Genomic DNA, 22423 nt, shown 5'->3' with positions numbered 1-22423 from the left:
TAATATAATTGACATTGCTGGATTCCTTGTAAGACCAGGAATATTTTGAATATAAATGTCATTTATTTTGCACAAAAGATACATTACCAGAGTAAAACATTATATCTAAAATTTGTATGTCTAATGCAAAATCTATGATGTTTATATTCAAAATGATCACCAAATTGTAAGAATTCCAGCAATGTAAATTATATTCTGGCCGGTAATTTGTATGAATTTTATGAGCTAAAACAAATATCTTCAGTTAATAAAAAAAATATTCTTCACAACTATCTGTCAATCAAAGTACCCCACCTGCCTCCCTCTTCCAACCGCGTGTCCGTCATCAATCTCTCACACCCCACCAATCCTCCTTCAAGAGATAAAAAACTAATTTAACATTTAGTATTAAATAATACCTCAGATTAAAGTTAGGATAATATAATTGACATTGCTGGATTCCTTGTAAGACTAGGAATATTTTGAATATAAATGTCATATATTTTGCACAAAAAGATAACATATTTACTAGAGTAAACATTACATCTAAAATTTTGTATGTCTAATGCAAAATATATGATGTTTATATTCAAAATGATCATCAAATTATAAGAATTCCAGCAATGTAAATTATATTCTGACCGGGTAATTTGTATGAATTTTATGAGTTAAAACAAATATCTTCAGTTAATAAAAAAAATATTCTTCACAGGTAACAGATGGTCAGTCGGGTCCCTCCCTCCCCACCCCCCACCAACCGTCTCCCTACCAGATGTGAAACCAGAATATTTACCTTTTAGTAATAATACCTCAAACTATAAGGGGATAATATATAATTGACATTGCTGGATTCCTTGTAAGACTAGGAATATTTTGAATATAAATGTCATATATTTTGCAAAAAAAAATAACATATTTACTCAGAGTAAACATTATATCTAAAATTGTATGTTTAATGCAAAATCTATGATGTTTATATTCAAAAATCATCAAATTGTAAGAATTCAGCAATAGTAAATTATATTCTGGGTAATTTGTATGAATTTTATGGCTAAACAGGTAAGGTGTAGGGTAAGGCGGTGGGAATCTAAAAATAGCTCTGACACTTAAGGACATGTAAAAAACCTATGTGAAAGTTCATTTCTCAGGCACCATATACGTGAATGCATGAAGTTAAATCGAGTTAAGCGGGTATTACTGTGTATATATATATATATATATATATATATATATATATATATATATATATATATATATATATATATATATATATATATATATACATATGTACCCGCGCCAGAACTCTAATCTCACTTTACGGTTCATCTATTATGTTACAGAGTAAGTCTACCGAGACGGCTTTTGATTCACTTGACTACCACCTCCTCCTCCTCCTCCGCCCATCTCATAGCCACCCATCTCTTCTACGAAGTGTTACATTAACTTGTTTTTAACCTAACCTATATTTTTCCTAACTTAACCTTTATTTTCCTAACCCAAGCTCTTCTATATTATTTGTTTGTTCATACCATCATAAAGTTAAGATAAAATTTTTACTACAACATATAAATACCAAAAAGTGGAGTTTTGGGGTCGGCCAGTCTCTAATTAATCCCATATGTTCTGTTGTTCCTTAAGCGTACCTCTGTAGTTTAATTTGGACCATGTAAGGGGTACAAGTGTATATATATATATATATATATATATATATATATATATATATATATATATATATATATATATATATATATATATATATATATATATATATATATATATATATATACAGTCAACCTCACTTGTGTCCCACATTCGCTTTCACGTTACGTGCCGGAACCCAGGATGTTGCATTCGTGCTTTACGCTCTGCGCGGCTGGCAGCGCATTTTGATCCAAAACTCTACCATCCGCCTATGTTGTGTGGTATGAGTAATAAGGTCGCCAGGTCATCAAAACATTACCAGTTCTTCACTCGCCACCCAACAGCAGCTGCCCAAGTGAGTGATAGGATAATTATGGTGAGGATATGGACTTATATGGACTTTGGGGTTGAGAAAGAGGCCTGCAAGCCTCTGTGGTGGATAGTGATACAATTGATACAGTGAGAGCCAATAATCTGCCCTCTGCCTCAAACCAACCGCCCATCCCAGTGTGCCCAGCCATTTTTTCACTAATGTAAGTGTTAAAAACCTGATATTATTGATATTTCTCTGAATTATTAATTGTGTGTGCATACCATCATAAAGTTAAGATAATATTTTACTACAACATAGTTGTGTCACAAAAGTGAGTTTGGGGGATCGGCCGGACTCATCATAATTAACTCATATGTTATGTTATTCACTTTACGCGCTTTCACTTTCCGTAACTCTCCGTGTTGGAGGGTTGACTGTATATATATATATATACACACACTAATCAACAACCTCACCAGCCAGGACTCAAACCTTCATCTATTAGATTCCGTAAGTAGTTACAAGACAATCCCCAATTGAGGTTCACGGCCTAAGCGGTTAGATATAGGCTTTGTGAAATATAACAAAGTCAGGTATGCTTTTAGGTGTCTTTGTGGTGCGGTTGGTAGAAATCTCTGGTCATACCTTATTGAGGGTTGAAGTCCTGCTGGTTAGGTTGTTGAATATATGTTGAAGTCTCTGTTATATGGACTAATTAATTATATATATATATATATATATATATATATATATATATATATATATTATACCATTTAATGCAAGTTTCACTAGTATCATATAATACGCGATTGCCCGCCAGAGCTGAACTTTCACTAACACAGATTTTTTCATCATACGCGGTGGAGTGTCCGGCTCGAGGCTATTTTAGATGGCCCACCCGCCACCCTGCCTGACTGCCTGTTTTAGGCAGCATACAAATTACCCGGCCAGAATATAATGTACATTGCTGGAATTCTTATAATTTGGTGATTATTTTATAAAACATCATATATTTTTGCATTAGACATACAAATTTTTAGATAAAATGTTTACTCTTGAGTAAATATTTAGCAAAATATATGAATTTATATTCAAAATATTCCTTAGTTCTTAGTAATGAATCCAGCAATGTCAATTGTATTATCCTAACTTAGTTTGAGTATATTTATTAAAATTTAGTGGTTTTCCCTTTCCCTCAGAGAGGAAGAGCGGCAGTGTAGTTAGAGGGGAGGAGCTGAGTCCATTATTTGAATGGAAATAACTTGCGACTGTATTTCTCTATTTCTCTTAAGTATTAATTGTGTGTAACATCATAATTAAGATGTTATTTTAACATAAAAAGGAGTTTGGGGTCGGGCGGTTTCTAGTTGGAATTAATCCCATATGTTCTCATGTCATTTCAACGACGTACTTAACACGGGACCCTCTGGGTTCTATTGACAGCTATGGGTATAACTATTTATATATATATATATATATATATATATATATATATATATATATATATATATATATATATGACAGTCATGCCGTTAACGTCCAATCGAACAACGTCCGATTGACATACGTCGTCCGGGCCCTACAAAAAAAAAAAAAAACCACTTCGGGGCGCCTGCTGGACACCACTCCAGGACACCTGACGAGAAGTACGATGATCCTCCCAATGCTGGCCAGATATTATGTGTTAAAGAATATGCTTCCTTCCTAGGCATTTCCAGGTGTATGTTAACCTAGATCTATTGAGGATAAAATCTTTCACCTACAAATTGACAAAACACATTTGCTGTAATCAGACATATCTAGTTGCCTCCAACAATTGCTAACCCCAGTTGCAATTGGGTAATTTCAAATTCTGTGTCATTACTAGGAATAACAAAGTCTCTGGTGCACTGCACTCTAAGATTAGAAAGCGGACAACTCAGGTGTCCTGAAGTGAGGAGAAAATGGACTCCTTTGATGGGGCACTCAAATAAAGCGGAGATAGCAGCTATGCTGTTTTGTGGACTACCCACTTTACAGTATTAATTGTATCCTTTTCATCATTTTTTATGTTTACCATAACATTATATATATGTTTAGTGGGTTTAAATGGTCGAAGTGGAAACTTGGGGTTGGTGTCTGGAACCAATTAGAATATATCCCATAGGTTATGTAATGACAACGTCCATTGTTAACATCACGTTTCAAGAACGAGGACGTATCAAGATGATATCATCTGGTCATATATATATATATATATATATATATATATATATAAAATTTTTGCAAACTAATAATAAAAAAAAAAAGAAGAAAAAATTATAGTATATAATATAATGATAATTTATTTGGGGTGGTGATGTATATATTATTATTATGTTTTATCTAAAAATTACATGTTGTAGTATAAACTTTCTAGTACATAAAGCATTTAACAAAGAATAAATAAATTGTTACTACCCTGTAAAAGAGACAACGATTGTATAACCTTTCTTTACTACCCAAACAATAAGATGATATTTTTTTTAAAAATGGAAGGTAGTTACAGGATGTTGAACAAGAATTTGGTTTACATTAGAATTATTCAATAAATGAGATTACATTCAATTTAACAAGCAAAATTCTGAGTGATTCACCTCACAATAATTGTAGAGTCGAGCTTGCCATACCTGAGTGGCCATTAAGATGAATGCATTTGTAGACTTATTATCTATACAAGAATACCCCTATTATCACGAGATATGCGTTCCTAAAAGTCATTACAAATAATGAATTTGTGAATATCAGCAATTTCAAACATATTCTTCAATATACCTGTACTGTACACTACTCATTATTCGAGGCTATTAGGGACCAAGGTCGCATGTATACAGTAAATGTATTATGGATTAAGTGAAGTCCAGACCACCAGGGTCAGGACACTGTAATTGTATTACAATAGTGCAGTACAGTATTGTTATCTACTACTGTATTATCCATTTAAAATGTACAATATTTCAGCTTTAAGGGTTAAATGAGCTTTTGAGGGCTGGCTTTGGAATCTAACCACCATTTATAACATTATGTCTATGAGAATTTGAGTTGAATTCCAAAAAAATAACTTACATACTAAATTTTAGAATGGAACCCAATCATAACTTAAGAACTTCCTGTACACACGGAAAATATTTAACAGCTGAATGAGATCAAGATGGTAGACAGCTATCTTTCTTAATACCACTACCCTTATAAACATGCATACAGAGCATAATATAAAACAACTATGTGGGCAATAAATTAACAGAAAGAAAACTATACACACATACTGTAGGCCTCTAGTTGATCCACTTGATACTCAACTGAGAGCTGCCTATATTACATCCATATGGCCAGAATGTGGCATGTAAAATGAGGGAGTTAAGAAAAGGATTCCCGATTTATTGTTGGTAAGGAGGTGCTGTATTATGAAACTGACCAGTAGGGTTTGTCTCATTAAATTTGAAGCCACTCTTCTTGTCAAAGCAACCACTGGGATAGGAGTCTGAATTGCCCTATACAGTACTGTTGTAATTACAGGTTGTATCTCTCTAGTCCGGCAACCTCGGGACCTGACCGGTACCGGACCATGGAAATTCACCCTTTTCCTGGATAGATAGCGACTTGTGCTTACGCTTGGAAGCACTAGCACCACTTTCACTGCTTCGTGGTCTCTTTTAAGATATATTGAAGGGTTAAATGTTGTACAGTAGGTTCTCAAATTTTGAGAGTTTTTAATTCAACGTTTTTATTTGGAAAAAAAAAAAACCCGCTGCAATTTAAAATTTTGACGGCGAAACTCAATTTCCCCGACGGTTTGAGGGGTCTGCCAACGCTCAGACGTGCACAAACGTAAACAGTGTCATTTCTCGTGGTACAAAGATTCATTATTGTTTATTACTGAATGTCTTTTGATTTAATTATTTTATGTGTGAAATGAAATACAATAAATTCATTAATATATATAGAATACAGTGGGGGCACGGTTCGGCTAATCTGCTAACCGCTAATTAGCGAAGCTAACTTTCGTTAGCGGATAAGCTTTTCACTAAATTTAAACCATAGCGACCAATTAGCTTGCTTAAATTTAGTTCCACTAACTTTAACCGCTAACAAAATTTATACATGTTTGTTCTGTTGTAATGCGTGAGCGCTGTGGTGAGTGTATCCAACAGCCAGTCGCAGGCACGCTGTGACTGCGTTAGATGCAGTAAACGTGATAAAAAGGCCAAACAAAATTTTCTAAAAACTTTAAAGTTTAGAGTTTTCTGTTTATTTATATGACTAAGAACAATAAGTTATATAAAATGCACTGGTATAATGTATGTGGTTGGTATCGCATATTTACATGAATAATGAATAAGGCCGATAGGTAGTATGAGAATGCAAATTAATTATTGAAATTGTACAGTGTACACCTTGATAAGTTGATCATCATCTGATCTTGGCATGATGCTATTTGCTACCTATGCTATACAGTACTATAGTTTTTGGATTAGTATACTTTCTGTCTTTTCATACAGTAAATAAAGGATATAAAGTGTATGTTGAAACTTGAATGTAAACTAATGTTTAATTTCATTTGTTCATTTAATTATTTATTACACCTTGATCATCATCTGATCTTTTCATGCTATACCTTTTTGGAAAGCTCAATGTCTAAGCAACAAGACAACATATGAAAATTTCAGCTCTATAGGTCTGTTTTTAAGGGTTTTAGAGCAAAAAAAAAAAAAAAGCTAAATTCATATAATAAGAGTTAGCGGTTAGCGTTAGCTTCCGCTAATTTTTTTTAGCTGTTTAGTGGTTTAGCATTAGCGAAGTTAACTTTTTAGTTAGCACATTAGCAGTTAGTGAAGCTAACTTTTCGTTTAGCTGTGCCCACCACTGGTAGAATATTAAAACACACGAGGAAACGAGACGTCATTGTTTTCCTGATTTCAAAACCAGTGACTGACTGGATCTACATATAAAACTGAAGAAAATAAGACCCTGGTTGTAGCTGTTGTAAAATTAATGTAAAAAATTAATATGGTTGTTTTAAGTAATGTTATTTAATGTTAATAAATGGAACAATATAAGTAGCTAACCATTAATGGTAAAGAAAAAAGTGAGCTCATGTATGTAAGTGCGCACATGTGAAAACATATCGTCATTACTATACCTGAAAATATGAAAGCAACACTTATTTACTGTTCATACATATTTTAATTAATGTTTCTGAATTTAAAAAAAAATTCTACCCACCAGTGGTGGTAAAGTTGAAAACATAAAGACAGCCAATGTTGTTGTGTGTGTTTTTACTCGGATGACGTATGCTTAACTCTAGCTGAAGTTGTAGAACATAAGAACTTTTCTGCATTGTTTTTAGTTTTTATTTAATTTTATCTGTGTTATTTTCGTTGGTTTATTAGGATGTTGCTTTATTACAGGTAGTAATTCGCCAAAAAAGTAGGGTACAGAAGGCTCTCACCAATAACGTCTAATAGGAGCCTGAAAAACGCCGTTATAAGCGAAAACGTTATTTGTGTGACATTAAAATACTTGTAAAAAGGGTTTATTGGTGCCGCTGCCCCAAGAATTTCACCCAATTTTTCCCCTTAGAAGCCCTGCCTAACACTTATTGTTAGCAGAAATAAAAAGAATTGTTATTCAATCATCAAAATAAAGAGTTTGAGTAATATAACACTTAGCTTGGGGGAGTTTTTGAGGTGCTTGGTGTGATGATTGTTCCGTATCTGAGGGTCACTAAGACTTGCACTGTCTTTCATTCTACAAGCTAACCATTTCACAAGAAAATGCTCTGTTATCACTAACAATCTGTTTCTATCACTTTTATCATTCATAGCTCGCCTCGCATTTCCATCACTACCGAAATATTTCTTAGCCAGCACAATATTCTTCTTTGTCTCCTCTAAGTTCCTCTTAATATTTCACACTGTAGACTCAGGACAGTTCAATTTCCTCACAATATCAATGTACCGTGCACCACTTTCAATGAGCTCAACAATCTGTTCTTTATCCTTGACTGAGAAGGCTTGCTTCTTGTGGCTTTGTCTCTTAGCTTTGGGGTCTTTTTTCTCATTCACTTTAAAAGTTCCCGGGAATTCAAGTAGCAAATCACTCCCTCCACCACCTCCCCTACCCCCACAGGCACAAATGCATTATTGTTCACCGACCCTTGCAACCACTGGTTATAGAGGCGAAAATCTCACACGTGGGCGCAGCGCTGTATTCCACGGAGCGTGTGTGAGGCGGAGAGGACAACTACGTCATCAACATGGTGGCAAACAAACGCTACCTTTGATGCACTCCGACGCTTCCCGCGAAATCTCCGTTATTCATGAGAATCCAGACGTTACTATCGAAAATGGGTATCTATTGTAACTTACCGATATTGTCGAAAACGTTATTGTGAAAGTCGTTATTGGTGAGAGCCTACTGTAAATAAGGTAAAATTTAGCCAAACATCGAAAGTACCAGACTCAAATTAATTTTCTCCATGGGCAAACTAAAATCATTTCGGACCACGGGAGTTTCCGGACCACAGAATGCCGGACTAGAGAGGTACAACCTGTACATTAATCTATAGAGGTAGTGTAACATGATGCTAAACAGCCTAGCCTTGTGGCAATGGTGGGATGTGTTATAGTGTTTACTAGTTTGTAGTACCTAACATGGCACTCATTCATGACCCATTGGCAATACAACATCTATGTGGACACTAAATTAGGCAAGAAATGTTCTTAAAGCTGATTCTAATATACAGTACTGTAAATATTCATTGTATCATACATAAAAGAGACATTTTATATTTTCTTGAAACTAACCTTTGGTCGTGTGGAAGCTAAAGAAGTTCCCAGAGACCCCTTCTGCCTTTCACCAAGAGATGCTGATCTGGAGTTTTGTTTGATGCTGGAAGCTTCTAAACAAAGTTAAATTTAATTAAAAAAATAAAAATAAAACAAAAGAATCAAGTACTGTATATATAACTTATGCATTATACAATACACAATATATAAAAGATAAAATAGTGTGCAGTGTAAAGAAACAGTCTATCATGAATGAGCTAATGAATGTTAATCTATGTAAATAAAGTTACTATTGTAGTAAAAAGAATGGGAAGTATATAATGTACAGTTAATCCAAAAAGTACTGAGACCCCAAGGTCTGATAGAATAGAAAATCAGCATTAACCTCAGATGTGTTCACGTATCAGTTGGAACACATTGGGTTGGTATTTTGGCAGATGTTTTATATTTTTTTTGACGACTGATGTCTCAAAAGTTTTTGGATTTGGTGTACAAGTAGCAACAAAGACTGACCACAAATGTTCATGGTTACTGATAATGTGCAGAAATACAGTCCTGAACATGTGTTCATACTCTGTGTGTGTGTGTGTGTGTGTGAGAAATACTGCTACTTCTAATAATAATAATTAACGGTTTATTGAAAGAGAATGGCAGCCGGAAGGCTGAAAATATAACGTTGCATAATTCGGAAATGGATCTCTTGGTTTACAAATAATATACTGTACAAGTGATACAAATATGATATATAATAACAAGGTGGGGAGAAGGTCATACTACAAAGCATTTCAACATAGTGACAGTGCAAAAAGGTAAGATTGACTGGGAGTGATACACTGGTTGATTACAATGGTTGGGACTGGGCTGTTCTTATAGCGATCAGTACAGCTCCTCCCCGACTTATGACGGGGTTAGGGACCCAAATCCAGGTTGTAAGTCGAAAATGCTTAAATAATATATAGAAAATCTAAAATGGGGGTCTCTTTTTCTTCTCAGCACCACAAAACACTCACTTTTAAGCTTGCCAGCCATTTTAAAGTGAATTACAAATGAAAATTTTGTCTGTGTACTGACGCTGGGACTCGAAAATACGTAATTTGACAAAATTTTGGTACGACTGAGGCAGGTCGTAAGTGCGGGTGGTCATAAGTCGAGTAGGTTGTAAGTCGGGGAGGAGCTGTATATATATATAAAACGAATTGTGTTCGTTAACCGAGGGACCACTGTAAATACAGTACAGTTGCTCCTTGACTTACGACATACTCGACCTACGACCACCCGGACATACGACTGCCTCAGTCGTACCAAAATTTTTTCAAACTACCAAAATTTTGTCAAATTGCGTATTTTCAAGTCCCAACGTCAGTGATTGCGCTGTGTACTGACAAAATTTTCGTTTGTAATTCACTTTAAAATGGCTGGCAAGCTTATAAGTGAGAGTTTTGTGGTGCTAAGAAGAAAAAGAGACACCCATTTTAGATTTTCTATGTATTATTTAAGCATTTCGACTTACGACCTGGATTTGGGTCTTTAACCCCGTCGTAAGTTGGGGAGGAGCTGGATATATATAATATTGTACTGTATTGTATATGAAGGGTGCAGGTATTAATAAGCACAGATTATTACAGTAATGTATCTGTACTAATTAAAGAAAAACAAATAAACAATATTGAATCATGAATGAGTCAGTACAGTAGACAAACAGTGAGACGACCCTTTGGGGGAGGGGGGCGGCATAGTCACATTTAACCCCAATGGACCCTTCTCCCTCTCCCTTCCTACCTCACAGCATTTGTTATAATCTTTATTTATGTTAAAAGAGATGAATTTGATACCATAATGATCCTCTATGAGAAGTTACCAGTATGATATCCTTAAATGAGAAGCTGAATAATAAGGTCAAAATAAATATTTTACTGTATAATAAGCTCAAATTATTACAGTTTCTATCCCAAGTTTCTATGTAAAAAACTAAACAAAGAATTTATTTGAAATACTCTGTAACATTCAATACCATAAGTCATAATTTTGAGCAGCATATTACTGTACTCATTTTCTACTCAATGTACTATGCTAAAGGACTAAAAATTTATCTCTTGTGCAAACTATAAGATGTGTATACTCAAATTAATCCCTATCTTGCACGGATTCCAAAAATGCAAGTTATATTCTCTTAAGTCAAGTCTGTGACATTTTACGGTATAAGAGAAAACTTTAACCCTAAAACAAATTTCATCCCATTAATCATTATCGCCACCATCTCCCCCCCCCCCCCTTCCTTCCTGATGGCTGGGAAGAGGTGGGGTGTTGACAGCCAGGAGGGGAGATTAACGCATACTCAAGGATTATAAAAGGCAGGGAGTTTTAAGTTTTTGCTTATAAAATGTCACTGACTTCATTTAGCAGAATATAACTTGCATTGCTGGAATTCTTGCAAGATAGCAATTAATTTGAGTCTAAACATCCCATAGTTTACACTGGCCATAAATTTTTTTTAGTAATTAACTTAGTACAATTGAGTACAGGTTGTGATAATTTATGCGCTGACTCAGCAGTTGTGGAGCTTTGTGACATCACTAGGGTATAATGCATTTCAATATGCCCTGGTTTATTTATTGATCAGTTGTCTAAATGCAAAAGTAGCCCAGTCGGGCTATAATGTATCAATTTTAAAACAGAAATTCTAATGTATAATGTTATAAGACAATGGTTTAGTAGTGCTGTTAATGTGTGTGTTGTGTAAGTGTCTTGGTATGTCACCTCACCACCTGACTCCTAAACAAACTTTTCATCAACTTCAAATCCTACAATGTGCTTGGCAAGCTCAACAATATTTCTTTGAATGTTTGGCAACACACGCACACAAAGAGGAATTAAAACAACAAGCATCCAGTGAGGGTCTTATTGTGTGACTGCATGGAGGTGAATTAGAAGATCAGCTGTTGAGGAGCTTATCGCTTGGCAACACTGGTGCATGTTACACTCCTTTCCACTCCATCTCTCTAATCACCCACACCTTTCTGCTTTCTCACTCCATATATTAAAATGTTATGTAATGTAATGTTAAAGGGATACAACTTTGCTCATTTATAATTATACTTATCACATTCTCCCTAAAAATACTTTAGCTTTCGTGTTTATTCAAGACATCTTCAGGTCATGAGACCCACTAATCCCCCACCCTACCTCCACCTGAGATTGAGTCAGGTCAGGTCAGGTTCCCCCAAAATACTTTAGCTTTCGTCTTTATTCCAGACATTTTCAGAAAATGCTCTCGATTTTCAACCTCGGAAAATTTGTTCCCAAAGCCGGAAGATTTTGGAAAATTCTGGCTTTGAGAATGATTTTCCGAGCAAATTTCATTTCCGGCTGTTGCAAAGTTCCAGGTTTTAGGGATTCCGGCTAACAGAGATATTACTTACTGTAATTATTTGTGATAATTTGGTTATGAATGGACCCCATTCCATAAATTTTTTACCATAAAGGACCAGAATCATTTACTTTTTACTTTAACGGACCTGAATCCATAATATATGAACCTTTTCAGAACAGGTCATAGTATCTGTTAAAGCCAAGGTCCTCTATAGACAGTGTCCATTATATCGAGGGTTTACTACATTTTCTTTATTTCTAAGTCACACTGGAGCATTGAAATGGCAGTCATATTATATCTCCTTTATTTCCAAGGCATATTAGAGCAATGAAATTATAATTGGAAAATTTTTATGGGTTTTATGTAAACAAACACTACAATACTCTGTCATGAATTATGAATATTGGACAGCAAAAAAAAATAAGTGGTAGTAACAGAGGTACCTGTGAATTAAAGAATGCAACTTTGTATTTAGTGAATTATCAAAACTCCACTGTACTCATATACAGTGATCCCTCGGTTAACGAAATGCCTTCCATAAGAATCTTCAATTCAGTTAACGAACAAAAATTCGGTTAACGAATTTCTTACGAACTGACCTCAACATGTTTTCGCTTGCACTGGCCGGGCAACCAGCCTTAGTATCAGTCCGCCAAAACATTAATCGGTTCTAGGGCTTAAATTCCTTACTATTTTAGTAAATATCAAGAAGTTTATACTATTCAATAATTTTAAAAGTTTAACATTAACTTTTTTAGTCATTTTAACAATTATTGAACATAATTGAAGGTAAAGAAACTAGTTTCTGGCGTGCCATCCAGCCTGTTAACACACCAGACAGGCATTAGTCTCTCTCTGTTTTCAATGGAGGTAACATCTTGCTTGAGACTCTCTTCAACTAAACGCTTTTTTTCTGTGTTTCCAAGCAAATTATTGGTCATTTTGAAATATATTTTATATATTGACAATATATCATGCAGTGCAGTGTTGATTTAAAGAAAATAATCTTGAATTACACCAAGAGAACTAAAATTTTATGGGTGAAATGGTGCCATGGGGTGACTTCTCTTCCACCCCAATGCCTTCTCTTCTTCCTTCTCCTCCACCCCCATTCTAATTCCCATCATCATCATCATCATCCATGAGCCTTCTACATACACACCTCAAAGTAAGTGAACTTTTCTACCATTTTTGTTGAATTTAGGAAATTTTCGGTGAGCTGGAACCAATTACCCAAAAACCCATTGAAACAATGGTTTCGGTTAACGAACTTTTCGGTTAACGAACAACCTGCTGGAACGGATTGAGTTCGTTAACCGAGGGACCACTGTATTAAACTCACCTTAAGAAAACTGAACATATAAGATCTTTAATTTGGAATGATTTTACCAATGTAATGATATAAAGAAAAGTACTGACCATATTTTGAGTGGTACGGTTGTAACTCAGGAACACCCAGAGGTCGAGCAATATTTGTAAGTCTGCGCAGTCGTAGCTCATCCTTTCGTAAATCAACCACTCTTAACTGCAATGAAGAAGATAAATGATAACATGCAGGTTATTGTGCTTTATAATTGGTATTTATGCCATCTTCCCAGTCTGTGTTGTTGAACAACTGATATTAATCCTGCTTTCTTTTCAACTTGACTTATCTACCATTCATCTTAGAACAATGAAGGGTTTGTTAAAATAGGGTGATTAACCCTTAAGTCCAGGGTTAGGGTGTTGCTGGCAGTAAACCCCCCCACAGGGATAAATCGAGAAAAAAATCAACTTAAAAAAAAATAAATAAATAAAAAAATATTAAAAAAAATGGAGGGAAAAGGCGGACGTTCTGGAACATCACTCGGGGCACGCTGGTCGGACGTTAATAAAAAGGAACAAATCTTAACATTTCTACAGCTAAAAGTAAAAAATTAAGTCTAATACCAGTGAAACAAAGCAAAGGGAGTGAGAAGCAATTGTTACCTTCCAAGTGACACGTTTGTGTTTGTCTGGTACTTGTGACTTCAACTTGTGCATGAAACTATCTAGATCATCATCAGCTCCATTGCTGCTCTCTGAGGCCTGCTTTAGAAAGTCTGCCTCATTTAGTTTTCCTTCTAAAGTTACCAATTCTTCTAAAACTTCTTTATATTTTGTTATCTGTGAAAAGAAAAAAGACAGGTTAAATAAATACTTTCCTACTAACTTTGGGTAAGAAAATTTTACTAAATAAAGTTATATTTCTTTTAAAAAATCAACTTGTACATAATCCAACAATACAGTAGACTCGCAACTTACGCATATTTTTCTTATGCGGTCTCAACTATACGTGGATTACCCCGAGGGTTAGGCTACAATTTCCAACTTCAAACCCAAAATTTTCAAAATGGGTCGTACGCGCGCAAAACGCTAGCCCGCCAAAGCTCCACCCCTGCCATCCAAACTCTGTCTACACAAAGTTTTTCAACTAGTATTTTTGGCTCAATACAGTGGTCCCTCGGTTAACGAACGATTCGGTTAACGAATTAAATTCCATAAGAATCTTCAATTCGGTTAACGAACAAAAATTTGATTAACAAAATCCTTATGAACAACACGTTTTGTTGTGAACATCAGCTTATCAGCTGATGGGATAGTCTGCCAATTCAGTAATCTGTTCTATGTTTACATTCGTTTCCAGTCGAGTAAATATCAATAAAGTTGTGCTCTTTAATATTTTGCATGTTTTATATTAAAATTATTAGTCATTTTAACATTTATTTAACATATTGATAATATATGCAGTACAGGGAACTAGTTTTTTGAGCGCCATTAAACGCTTAACTCAGGCAAAAGGCGTCAGTTGGGCTCTGTTGACAGTGGAGTGAACATCTATTTTGTTGGTGTCTTGAATATTTTGCATTTTTCATTGAAATTAATGGTCATTCTGAAATAAAGTTAACATATTGATAATATATAGCACAGTGCAGTGTTGATTTAAATAAAATAATCTTGAATTACACCTAGTGAACTTAAAATTTTATGGGTGAAATGACGGCGTCAAGCATGGATCCCCTGAAAGGTGATTTTTCCTCCATCCCCACTTCCTTCTCTTCTCCCTTCTCCTCCACCCCCACTTCTAATTCCCATCATCATCATCAACCAGGAACCTTCTACATACACACCACAAAGTAAGTGTACTTTACCGCATTTTTTTTTTTTACTTTGTATGTACTTTTCAGTGAGCTGGAACCAATTACCCAATATCCCATTGAAACAATGGATTTGGTTCACAAAATTTTTGTTTAACGAACGACCCTCTGGAACGAATTGTGTTCGTTAACCGAGGAACCACTGTATAGTGCAAGAGGTGGGCGCCTCGAACTGGCTAACTACGTGACCGATAAGGGCAAAAGGTTTCAGTCTTAACAAACAAGAATTTACAGATGCCATTACTCTAAGGTACAGTAGGCCAGTAGAAGGTTTGCCCTCCCAATGTGTGTGTGGCTCTTCCTATGACGTCAACCACGCCATGGAGTGCAAGAAAGGGGGCTTTGTATGCACGAGGCACGACGAAGTAAGGGATCTCACTGCAAATATGTTGAAGGAAATCTGTCATGATGTCAGGGTAAAACTGACCTTCCTTCCACTGGGAGGTGGGAATTTCTAACAAAAGACTTCAAACACATCCAACGAAGCCCGTATTGACGTCAGTGCTTGTGGACTCTGGATGCAGGGACAGCGAGCCTACTTCGACTTAAGGATATTTTATCCCATGACTGCATGTTACCGCAACCTAGCTCTCGATGTTGCACACAGGAGGAACGAGAATGACAAGATTAGGGGATATGGGGAGAGAATTCAGAGTGTCAATCAAGGCAGCTTCGTTCCTCTGGTGAGATGGGACCACGTGCAAGATGCTTCTACGCCAGACTCGCGGAGGTGTTATCTGAACGGAAGCAGCAGCCCAGAATTTATGTTACAGCCTGGTTGAGATGTCAACTGTCCTTCTGTCTGCTTAGGTCTGCATTGCTTTGCCTCAGGGGAACGAGAGCATCGGCCCCAAAGCCGACAACAGTCGCAGATATTGACTTTGAGGCAACAGTCACTGAATGCCGCATAGATCTGCTGCTCAACTAACTCAACACAGCTAGGGTAGCTACTTACGTATTAGGATAGTTAATTTTAAGGTAATAAATTGGAGGCGAAGGTGTGGCTATTGGGGGAGGGTGGAGGCCATGATAAAAAGAAAAAAGTACTATTAGTAGTGTGTACAAGATGGTATAAAGCATCTAGTGTCGCAGCATTATGTTATTGTTAAGGTGCCAGTGTGTGTTGTGATGACACCGAATGTGATCTCTTTCAAGTCCAGACTTGACCAACACTGGAAGAGGTTTAGATATATTCAGGAGCATGTGCATGCCCAGTACTTGCCAACAGTGTGTAACAGAGATGTGATTGATCGCCCAAGCGGCTAACGAGTTGATCAGTGGCAAAGAGGATAAAAGCAACACAGCTGTATTCACGCCCATATCATATGGAGCTTTTGTTTTTAAAATGTATTTATTTAACTAAACTTTTAGACAAAGTATTCAGGATTATTTTGATAAAAAATGGTGTGTCTAACGAAATCAGAACTGATTTTATTGACTCCAGCATCAACATTTTGTTTAAGGATATCTTATTGGAAAAGTCTCATAGATAATTTATTAAGGATCATTATGGTATCAAATTCATCTCCCTATCACAATTAGCCATACTTGAGTGAGAAAAGGGGGAGGGGGGGAAACTGACCATGCAACACTTAACCCCAAAAAGGTTTGCTTCTGTAAACAACAATCAGCCCACAACACCCACACTGTGCTACACACACCAACATTACCCACACACACCCCCAACACCACATCACCCACTCCATCACCACCCCCCACACATCACACACTCCAACATTACACCCACATTTCAACACCACTTACACACCCCCAAGGGAATTAAGACAGCAAGCATGAGGAGTGAGGGTCCTATTGTATAACTCATCTGCATATGTGTGACTGCATGGTAGCGAGTTAAATATCAGCTGTTGAGGAGTGCTTAGCAACACTGATTTCCTTCCATCTCTCTAATTACCCACATCATTTTGCTTTCTTACTCCATATTTTAAAATGTTATGTAATGTAATGTTGAAAGAATACATCTTTGCTCATTTATAATTATACTTATCACAATCTCCCTAAAAATACTTTAGGTTTCGTGTTTATTCAAGACATCTTCAAGTCATGAGACCCACTAATTGCCACCCAAAAAAGGGTGACCTGACATTCCATCAGGTCAGTAATATGAGACCATCAATCCCCCATGGGGGTCCGGTGGTAGATGCGGTACCGTTCTTGCCTCACAAGCGAGATGTCACGGGTTCGATTCCTGGGCCGGTGGAAGTTGTTTGGACTTACTTCCTAGCCCCCATTAGTCCCTGTTCACCTAGCAGTAAAGTAGGTACCTGGTGTAAATCGAAAGTTGCGAATTCGTATTCAGGGAAAGTTGTTGGAGCTTCCAATAACTTCATGACATAAACCACTGACTCTTCAGGCTTCTACGCCCTTGACTCTTCAGGCTTCTACGCCCTTAACTCGTGAGACATAAAGGCAAGCATGAACTTAGCATGCTTCCCTGTTGGGCGCTGTAAATGCTTTTGCGCTTCACCTTACACAAGGATGTAGGGGGGTGCCCAATTAAAGAAAAGAAAAAAAAAAAAAAAAAAAAAAATCCCCCATCCTACCTCCAACTGACATTGCATCAGGTTAGGTCAGTTACACAAGACCCACTAATCCCCTACAGCTCTATGGAAGTGGAAAATAACAGTCTTCGCTGAAACACACAGCTTCATTCACGCCCATATCCTATAGATTTTTAATTTTTAAATTTATTTATTTAACCAAACATTTAGATAAACTATTCTAGATTATCATAGTAAATAAATTAAATTTCTAACTTAATTAAAACTGCATTTACGGATTCCGGTAGTTTAGACTCAAGGAAAACATTTCAAGCACCCAGAAATGTTCTGGGAAAGTGGGCTAGTGTCTGTCTGTACAAGATGTCTAGTTTAGACACTCGGAAACTTTTCCCAGTAACCGGAAAAGATTCCGGGTATAAGGAATTTTTCCGGGTTTGAGAAGTTTGTCTCGTTACCCGGAAATCTCTCCCCCGGAAGTGCTCTGCACTGATTGTTCCGGCTAACAGGGATATCACTACAGTATTTGCTTTTTTTTGCACTTTTGCATTTTTCGAAATGGAGTCTGCCCCAATTAGTCTGATTTATCAAGGTTCTACTGTATGGAACATGTATTCTTGAAATTTGAGAAGAGAATCTTGTGGGGCAGCCTTGGTTTAAGTTACATTGCCAATTTATTTATATTATGTTCTTCATTATTGAAGCAAATATAAAGTAGAGTATGCTCGGATAATTCACAGATTTTTATTTCACGGTCCTCTATTATTAGTGGATGGCACCTTGGATGTTCCCAAGAATGTCTGAGGGTAGTTTTAATGTTGCCAGAATTTTTGCGGTCGGGACAGGGAGACATTCATTCTAGAGACAGTAATTTTCTTTACATGTATTGTATATATGCGTGTGTGTGTGTGTGTGTGTGTAGACACTACACACAAAACACATACAAATAAATAATAATGGCAAAACCCTCTCACAAATAATCAGAAACAAATACATTTAAAAAATGTTGAGTCTACCTTCAAGTCTACTCTGTGCTTTATTAATAACAAAGCACGGAGTAGACTTGAGGGTAGTTCTGTTACCGCCTCCAATGCCGTGCGACGCAAAGGGCCTCCACATATTAGCGCCAGCCATTTTGATCTTGAGCCGTTTCCATGGTTGTATTAAACTCGTCCTCCAGCTCCCTTCTTATAGTTCGACCCATGTAAGCCTTGGTCTTCCTCTTCTTCTTGTTCCGTCCACTCTCCACTCGACTGCCTCTCTCAACACTCTATCCGGACGCACACACAGAACGTGCCCCAGCCACCTCCATCTACTCTTCATCAGCCATTCATCGATATAGGGAACATTTGTGACTTCTCTTATCGTCTCGTTTCTAATAAGATCACGCCATCTTATGTTCAAGATTCTTCTCAATGCCTTATTCTCGAAGAGACGTTATCTTCTGGATGGTGTCATTATCATACCAAGATTCACTTCCGTATACCAAAACGGGTCTTACCAGTGAAGTATATAATCTCAGTTTGGCATAGACTGTTAGTCTATGTGACTTCCACACTTTGCCCAGTATACCCATAACTTGATGACCTCTTCTGACTATCCTGAAACTCATCTTCAAGTGATCCATCGTTTTTGACGAGTGTCCCCAAATACCTGAAAACAGGAACTTCTTCTATAATTTGGTCTTCCTATTTTCACGACCTCTGTTTTTCTAACATTAATCGTTAATCCAGATCCTTTTCCCTTTTCCTCCAGTCTGCTAACCATATTTGTGAGAGGATTTTCCCATTATTATTTATTTGGATGTGTTTTGTGTTTGCACGCACGCACACACACTGTATGCAATACAATATTGTACATATATACAATCAGAAAGAAATGTATTAAAATTGCCGAATCTACCCTCAAGTCTACTACGTGCTTAATTAATAACAAAGCACAGAGTAGACTTGAGGATGACTCAGCATTTTTAATATACATTTGTTTCTGAATAATTGTGAGAGTATTTTCCCTTACTATTTATTTGCATGTGTTTTGTGTGTGTGTGTGTGTGTGTGTGTGTGTAAAAGCAAAAATGTTATTCAAGGATTTGGTGATTCCATTTTGAGAACGTAACCCCCGTGAATTTGGAGGGCCTACTGTATGAACATTTGGAAACTTGTCAAGATCTTAAACAACGATGAATAGTTATCCTGACAGTGCTACAGCCGAAAATACAACCACCAATCACGATCCCAATTATGTACAGCCTTACTTCACCCAGTATTGCCAAGTAAAACTGCGAGTATAAGAGCCAAGGCATAGCTGATGGAACTTTAGCTGACTGTACATGGGCCAATTAGTGCTCACAAGTTTTCAATGCTGAAGCTATACATGAAGCAAACAAAAACATGCACTGAAAATAACTAAATACAGTACAGTATCCACAAATATTACCAGAGTATCATAATTTTCTACAAAGGCACTGTCCTTTCCACCAGCATCCTTCATACGCCTTATTCTCTTCCGCTGCACGTCTCCAGTACGATCCAAAAAATCATCCTCGTCAGAATCATAGTAATCATTTTCAGCCCAATCACGTTTTTTCCTTTGGTGGCTCTCTGTAGAAAAGATGTTGGCAAGATAAATAAACAATTAAATTAGAAAGCCCAATTTTACGAATGAGGGGAAGAGTTAGTGACCTATGAGCTAAACCAACTAGAATACCCTCTAAGAGAGCTTGCCTTGTTTATCTGAGAGGTAGAGCCACTGACCTCAATGATGGTACATAATTAGTTCCTCCCCAGGGTTAATCAGGGATTATGGAGTTAGTTCCAACTCATGTCGCTCAGCCAAATCATGTGGCACACACCCAGCAGCAAACTCACATAAGGAAGCCTATCCAGGGAGAAGGGAGAGACTTCAGCCCATCTGAGTGATCTGACCATATTCCCCTTAGCTAAAGTTTGAGATTTACAAGTTGAATCCTTATTTAATAGCTTCTAGGTCAATATTCAAGTGATGTGTGATTCTAAGAAACCTACTTAAGAAACAAAAAGAAGTATACACCTATGGTAACTGGAAACTTTGCAAGTTTCCTAACACCCCTCAGGGTGATGAAGATTCATTGCTTGAAGGGTTAGCCCATTGTTCTGACAAGGACTCAAAATCAATTAAACAAGCCTGGAAAGGCATGATTCCAATTAAAACAGATATGGAGCTTGATTGCTAAATTTCTAACAATCTCATTTAAAGTCTTAACACAGAGAAAGCAGATATAAAAATCCCACGATGAGGTGGAAAAAATTCATGCATCTTCCGAAGATGCCTTATCAATAATAAAGAAGACAGACATAAAGGTGCTAATGTCGATGGTGGATAAAAGACAATGATGATGGTCTAGTTCTCCGATGGTTTGCAGTATGTGCTACTGTACTGCTGAGTGTTTTTCTCACCCTTGTGTCCAAGGTTCAATCCCTGGCCAAGGTCAGATGTAAGAAGGGTATTATCCAGTGTGACCTTACCAAACATAACAGGTTTTCTCCAGGTACTATGGTTTCTTCCCTCACTAACATTGGACAATAATGGTTATGGCAAAGTAACAAAGAACAGAACAACCAACCTCATAGCTAATAAGCTGATAAGTGGTGAAAAGATCAATTCTATTCAGTTTTTCATTAACTAATGTAAAAGACACTTCATAATTCCATTATAATTCTCAACAGAATAAACAATGTACAAAAGATACAACCAAGCAAACAACTATATATAAGAACTGGCTACCATAGTGACAACTGTCTTTCCTATACAGTAATAAACCTTTACTACTTGTATTGGGATGAGTAACCTAGAGCTTGTCTCTTGCCCTAAGGCTTACTGGGTCACACTCTGGGTCTCCTAGTCCACCTAGCTATCAATTAGTACTTAATTTTACAGCTGGAGAAGCAATGGCAGCTGGTTGCAGTGCCAACAACACTGTCTCTTATATATATATATATATATCTATCTATCTATCTATCTATCTATCTATCTATCTATCTATCTATCTATCTATCTATCTATCTATCTATCTATCTATCTATCTATCTATCTATCTATCTATCTATATATATATATATATATATATATATATATATATATATATATATATATATATATCTATCTTGATAAATCACGGGAAAATAAATGAGCACCTTAGCTTTACGAAAATATAAACAGGCACCTTGGCACAGATGCTGTTAAAGACATCTTCAAGAGGCCTCTGAAGATGTGTTGAACAAACAGCAAATTCATTCTTCCGTATTTATCAAATTTATCTTATCACGTTTTCATTATTGGATCTGCAAGAAAATAAGATAAATCTTGAGTAAAATCTGCGGAAAATGAAACAACGTTACTTGCTTCGTCTTTATTCCAAGACAGTTGCCTCTGAAGATGTCTTGAATAAAGAGCCTTTCAAATATCCGTGCCCTTCGATCAATATCAGGCATCTCTCTATATATATATATATATATATATATATATATATATATATATATATATATATATATATATATATATATATATATATATATATATACAGGTTGTACCTCTCTAGTCCGGCATTCTGTGGTCCGGAAACTCCCGTGGTCCGGAACGAT

General features: G+C 36.4%; 1 protein-coding gene across 3 annotated transcripts in view; it reads right to left on the bottom strand.

The window, feature by feature from the left end:
* LOC121869951 (kanadaptin-like) overlaps positions 1-22423 on the bottom strand; it is a 140004-nt gene that overhangs the window by 19261 nt on the left and 98320 nt on the right. For 2 of the 3 annotated variants that reach the window (XM_042371550.1, XM_042371551.1), the window contains exons 8-11: positions 20241-20404; positions 14078-14254; positions 13529-13634; positions 8758-8852 (exon numbers count right to left, since the gene is read on the bottom strand). In XM_042371550.1, coding sequence (XP_042227484.1) covers positions 8758-8852; positions 13529-13634; positions 14078-14254; positions 20241-20404 — 542 coding nt within the window. The remainder of the gene's footprint in view (positions 1-8757; positions 8853-13528; positions 13635-14077; positions 14255-20240; positions 20405-22423) is intronic. The other variant, XM_042371552.1, reaches the window with a different exon arrangement.

This window comes from Homarus americanus, unplaced genomic scaffold (assembly GCF_018991925.1).
Source record: "Homarus americanus isolate GMGI-L3 unplaced genomic scaffold, GMGI_Hamer_2.0 scaffold14467, whole genome shotgun sequence".
Lineage (NCBI taxonomy): Eukaryota > Metazoa > Arthropoda > Malacostraca > Decapoda > Nephropidae > Homarus > Homarus americanus.
Note: the sequence above shows the minus strand (reverse complement) of the source record. Positions and strands in the feature narration are given on the sequence as shown.